Genomic DNA, 6,000 nt, shown 5'->3' on the forward strand with positions numbered 1-6,000 from the left:
ACCCAACTCAGCCACCAACACCCCCCCACCCCCTACCTCCCGCGCCAGCTCTCTCTAAGGCTTTATCCAAGGCTACCCCTGAAGACCATCTGAATGCCAACATCTCTGGGACCTCACAAGACTTGGAAAATCTGATAGAGGCTGTGGGCCTTTTCATCTGGGAAATGAACACATGCACTGTTTCTGGGGGATCCTGGTCCCCAGAAGCCTCTGCCAAGGCCTCCCCCAGATAGCACTGAACTGTGTCCGCAGACTACCAGGGGCATCCTGACCTTTACTACCTATCCAACACAGCTCAACTATTTCCAGATAAACATGCGCATAGCAGGGGGCAGTGGGAAGAAACAGCACCCCAAGTGGGAGGGAATCATGTCTCTGAGGCCTTGCGTGCTTTTCCTTAAGATTAAAGATTAAGCATTCTGCTCCAAAATGTGTCTGTGTTTGTTTTAATAGATTTACATTCCCTCTCCTTCCCCCTGACATATCTTCAGAGTAGGATGGACCCTTCTAGAAGGAGAGCCACGTTTTCCCAATGCTTTTGAGGACTCCCCATATGCTGTCCTAGAGCTGGTAACCAGAGAGGCTCTTGGAGGAGAACCACAACAAAAATGGGTGTGAAACCAGAGGCAGCTCAGAGAGCCTTCTCCAGGCCTGTCCCAGGCCCCTGACCCCTGCCAACCTGCCCACACCTGGCCAAAGCCATACGGAGAGTCCTGTAAGAACTTACAAACGCTCCAAGTTGCTCCCCTAACAGAGCTGGGTTGGGGAAAAGAAAAGCCTGAACTAACCAAAATACCATGACTTCAAGACAAGTCTGTTTAACCCAGGGAAAAACAATTAGCTACAGTCTTTGTCTAAACACACCGAGACTTTACATGGCTAAATTAAGAATTAAGGTTGCCCATTACTTATGCTAATGTTTGTCATCCTCAGCTGGAGAAATAAGCACTAACCACATAACTCCTTGGGGGCAGGAATGTAGCCAAATGCAAAGGTTGTGCACGTAGTGGCTGTGCAAAAACAATTTTTGTGGAAGGGAATCAATGAAAGTTTGTCTCCTTGAAAACTTTCTAAAATAAAGCTGCATTTTATGTTACAGCCAGCAGATGGCGCCAGGCAGCAACGCTCAGGAAGGCGAAGCCCATTAAAGCGAAGCCTGCGGACTTCTCCCAACTGGCTTCCCCTTCTAAGACAGCTTCTGCAAGCAGCTTCCTTGTCATGACGTAGGAGAAGTTATCCTAACAGATGCTCATATGGCACTGGCAGAAAGGTCTCTCCCTTCATTCTGCAAACTGGATTTCTGCCACCTCCCGGCTGTGTGACCCTGGATAAGTTGCCTGTAGTCTCTGTGCAAGAGGCTGAACAGGATGGATGCCAAGGTCCCTCCCAGCAGGTCACTGCCCCTGTGAAGGGCCCCCCTCAAGGCGACCCACCCTGCTCCCTTTCCCAGCTGTGATACACAGTCAGCTCTCAAAATAGGTGTATGTTGAGACTCAGGCCCCTCAGAGGTGCCGTGGGAGAGGGTACCCAGGGGGGCTGGACAGAGGGCTCACGGGAAGGGGCAGTTAGTGGAACCATGCAGAGAACTCACCTGGAAAGATAAACTGCTGTCTATGATGAATGAAGTAGGCAGCTTTAAACAGAAGAGGAGGTGAGTCACACACACAGAACAGCAAATGCAGGGGCGTGGCGAGGGGGGCTGGTTACAGGGTGGGGCAGAGCAGGGTGATCCATGCAGGAAGCAGAAAGGGAGTTGGAAGGAAGCCGGTGCTGGCAGGAGCCCCCAGGAGGGAAGGGGCTGGCCCCGGAGGACTTGCCAGAGGCCTGGCCCTTTCTGTTCACCTCCCAGGCTCGCTTCTCTGTGACGTGTGCGCAAGCCCAGAAGGGCGAGACACAAGGGTGAGGAAATAGTGCTTGTGAAAGCCGGCTGGGCCATGTGCAGAGGAGCAGCTGCCCCCTTCAGCCCCACATTCACCCCCAGAGGTGCTGGGGCCTCAGCAACCGGACCTCACCATCCGAAACAGAACACAAACCCACCTCTCTTAAGGGGGACTGGAGGGGATGCGCTGGGGGTCTGAACTCCAACACAGTTGTCATATGGTAAAACCAGGGGTACAGATAGCCTTTCCCCAGGTTTATTCTTCAAGATAAACGTAACTGCTACCCCACAGTACAGAGTGGGTGCACAGTGGGAATCGTTCCTTCCCCAGGTTAACCATGGGGCCGGGCCCCGGGCACGGCCATGACCAGCGAGATCATAGACCCTGGACAGAGTGAGGGCTCTGTGCACAGGACGAGGACCCAAGGACATCAGGGAAAGCTGAGCGGCTCTGGCTGACATCACAAAATGGACTTTTTCTGTGGCTGTTGTTTTTCAAACAGGGCCTTGCTTTCAGAAAAACCCAAACTAGAAATTTAGCAAAAGACCCAGTTTCAGAGCATAATGACAGAGCAGAACGAGAGGTGGTCACTCCGATGGGCTACGGCTCCATTGCAGGGAGGGGATGGGTGTGCTCGGGACGATGCAGGAGATCTCCAGCCAGGTGCACGTTAAGGCAAAGGGACAGGCAAAAGAGAAAGGATTCCTACAAAATCTCGGTCTCCCAGCACCCCTAAAAGAAATCCCTGGAACCCCAGTAAAATGGGTCCAGAGAGGCTGCCTGGCCTCCTGCTGGCTGCACATGGCCCCAGCTGAGGGTCCCCTGGCACACGATAAGCTGTGCCTCTGTCCTCCCAGGCCTGGAGCCCCAAGGGCCAGTGACAGGTGGGGCCTGACCTGACCGGGCCCAGAGCAAACTGGAGTGTCCCAGTGGCTGCTCCTTCGTCCTGGCCACCAACCGAAATACCCAGGGGGCTGAGACCAGCTGCAAGGAGCTTCCAGGGTGGCCACGGCCTGGGCTCATCCTGAAACAGGCAAGGGGGCCTTGCTCTGTACGTTGGAGAGGTGGGACACCCCAGGCCTGGCTGAGAGACGGGGGACCTTGGCCCTATAGAGCAGGTACTCCCCCCGAGACTCAGTGTTCTCATCTGTACAGTGGGAATAATCTAATCCCAACCTCACGGGGTTTTATGGGAACAAAGAGGGAACAAAAGCTCCCCCTTAAGCAGCTTATTCAGATCAACTGAGCAGGTAAGCAATTGAGCAGGTAAGCAATTGAGCAGGTAAGCAACTGAGCCCCAGAATCCCTCTCCCAGGCCTTCTGGGCTTGCCCCAGCTCCCCGTACTCCTGCCATGCTTTCTGAGTGCTCAGAAGCCCTTAGCGAACATGCCCATGAGAAGCCACCCCGTGCACAGGAGGCCAGTACGGGTTCTGTGTCAGGAATCCGGGCTTTATGCCAGATGGACTTGGCTTTGATCCTGGCCCCGTCCCTTACGTGTTATATAGCTGAGGGCAAGACACTTCCTCTGAACCTCAGTGACCCTGTCTGTAAAATGGCTGTGATAAAAGCATCTACCCCAGAGCTCTCATCAGGTATAAATACGGTAATGTATTTGAGCTTGGCATAGCGCCTGACTCCCGTCTGACCTTGAGCCTGCTGGGGCGTGCTGAGAAGGGACATCTGACCCCATCCGGAAGGCACACAAAGCCCCGAGGTGTGGTACCTGGGAAGTTGAACCTGCTGTCCCGTTGGCCAGGAGAGGGGTTGGGGGGCGTGGTGGCACTGGACGGATTGGATGATGTTGGGAAGGGTGCCGGCGAGGAGGGCGTGGAGGACGTGGTGGAGGACGGGTTGCTGCTGGAGTCCAGGTGGTTCATGGCTGGAGGATGCTCCTGTGGGACCAGAGACACCAGAAGTGGGCAGGGACTGTCAGGGTCCTGCCCAGCCGGCCCCTCCCGTATCCCATGCTGAGACCCCCCCAACCCCCCACCCCCACCGAAAACGAAACGACGAGGTCTGCCCAGGGCACCCTGACATTTCACTGGTCTAATATTCAAGGGCAGGTTGGCACAGAGAGACCCTCACCTCAGTGCCCACCCCCCAAGGGACTGCTGCTCATCTTTCTTCAGCTCACACATACTTTCCTCCCAGAAGCCCTTGCGAACGGTGGGGACCACGCTCCTGTTCCTCAACCTTCTATAGCTAGCACTTCCCCTCAGGGCACTTGAACTACGGTTTGTCAAGTGCAGCGATCTTGGGCGGTTCCCCAAAGAATGTCTCCCCCCCACTCCCTCCGTGTGTCCTGTGAGGGCAGGGAGGGCGCCCGGTCATCATATATCCAGCGCCTGGCACACAGCAGGGTTTTTAATGAATTCAACCTCTGACAAGGGTTTAGTGTGTGGTACACAGTGGTGCCTATAAATGCTCCCTCTGCTCTTTTGCAGACCTACTGGGCTAGGACTGCCCAGGGGGTTGGGCCCTAGAGAGGTCAAAGGGCCAGATGAGAGAGGGCTGCAGGGGGACTCTGTGTTAGGTGGGACTCTGGCCCTGACCAGTTTCCCAGACCCAAACTCCAATCCCTCAGGGGAGAGGGCTGGAATTCCTTGGTCAAGAAAGCTGGGGCCAGGGGCACCTGGCCGGCTTGGTCGGTACAGCATGCCACTCCTGATCTCGGGGTTGTGAGTTCAAGCCCCACACTGGGTGTAGGGATTACTTACAAATAAAATCTTTAAACCAAAAAGTTGGGGCCAAATTAGGTGAAATGCTGAGTTCTTCAGGCTTCTCTTCTGCAGGCCCTAAGCGCTTTGGGGTGTCCAGGGGACCCCAGAACCCACAAAGCTACACAGTGGGCCTCACAGTCCAGGGACAGCCATCACCACCTGGTACCACAGGCCGGTGGGGGAGCGAGCTGGGTCCCCTGGGCCCTTCCTCTCCCCGCTCACCCTGCAGTGACCCCGCATCCCATCCCTGTTCCTCAGGGCCGGGCCAGCCCAGGCAGGGGGAGTAGCTACCAGGCAGGTTGAATCCCGGCCCCTATACTCAGTACCCATGTGACTTGGTTCAAATCAGCCATCTTTCTGAGCCGCAGTGGTTCTGGACAAAACGGGGGTATCGGCTGCTGCTTCATGGGCTCAGTGTTCCATACCAACACGTCCTCACTGCCTCATGTGTGCCGGACTCCAATGCAGGCACCAGGGACCACGCAGGAGCAAGAGGACAAGGCCCCGCCCTCCAGAGCAGCCACGCGCTGGGGAGACAGGCCCTCCGCAGGCAGACGGGGCTGCATCATGCAGTCAGGCCATGAAAAGCACCAGGAAGAGCATGGCGCAGCCAGGGACCCTGGTCTTCAGCCCACATCCCAGCAAGGCTTCCCAGGAGTGAGTGTGTGAACGCTGAGAAGAGTGTCTCAGGCAGAGGGAACAGTGGGCACCAAGGCCCCAAGGTAGGGGTGGGCACAGCTGCTATGAACAAGGGCAGCTGGAGAAGACGCTGGAGAGACAGGCTGGCCCCTGAGATGAATGGGCCAAACGCATGGCCCTCGGCACAGAGTGTGGTGAGAACTCGGTGACCACTACTCGTGTTATAAGTATGACCATAAATCGGGGTGAGGGAAGGATGACAGTTGGTCAGTGCCTTCGGTGAAGGTAAGAGAAGGCACCACCCAGAACTATGTTGGGTCAGGGCCGAGCAGGTGTGTGCAGGAGGGCTTCCTGGAGGAGGAGGAGCCCTGAGTGGGTTCAGAAGAACCGACAAGGGCTGGGCGAAGCGGTGTGGGGGGATATGGGTAAATGGGGGTGCATCCGGTGCTGCCAGAGAAGAACACAATGCTGGCAGAGTGGGAGTGGCAGATGGGGTGCCGAGCGCCCCCGCCGAGGAAGTNAAACGTAACTGCTACCCCACAGTACAGAGTGGGTGCACAGTGGGAATCGTTCCTTCCCCAGGTTAACCATGGGGCCGGGCCCCGGGCACGGCCATGACCAGCGAGATCATAGACCCTGGACAGAGTGAGGGCTCTGTGCACAGGACGAGGGCCCACGGACATCAGGGAAAGCTGAGCGGCTCTGGCTGACATCACAAAATGGACTTTTTCTGTGGCTGTTGTTTTTCAAACAGGGCCTT

At 56.1% G+C, this 6,000-nt stretch overlaps 1 protein-coding gene across 5 annotated transcripts in view; it reads right to left on the reverse strand.

Annotated features, from left to right (window-relative positions):
- The window catches only part of KSR1 (kinase suppressor of ras 1), a 149,315-nt gene that overhangs the window by 22,389 nt on the left and 120,926 nt on the right, over window positions 1-6,000 (reverse strand). For 4 of the 5 annotated variants that reach the window (XR_004619929.1, XM_019803315.2, XM_034641848.1 and 1 more), the window contains exons 10-11: window positions 3,605-3,773; window positions 1,592-1,633 (exon numbers count right to left, since the gene is read on the reverse strand). Coding sequence is in view for 4 of the 5 variants with exons in the window: in XM_019803315.2 (XP_019658874.2) it covers window positions 1,592-1,633; window positions 3,605-3,773 (211 nt within the window). In the remaining variant the exon portion in view is untranslated. The remainder of the gene's footprint in view (window positions 1-1,591; window positions 1,634-3,604; window positions 3,774-6,000) is intronic. The other variant, XM_034641849.1, reaches the window with a different exon arrangement.

Source organism: Ailuropoda melanoleuca, chromosome 13 (assembly GCF_002007445.2).
Source record: "Ailuropoda melanoleuca isolate Jingjing chromosome 13, ASM200744v2, whole genome shotgun sequence".
NCBI lineage: Eukaryota > Metazoa > Chordata > Mammalia > Carnivora > Ursidae > Ailuropoda > Ailuropoda melanoleuca.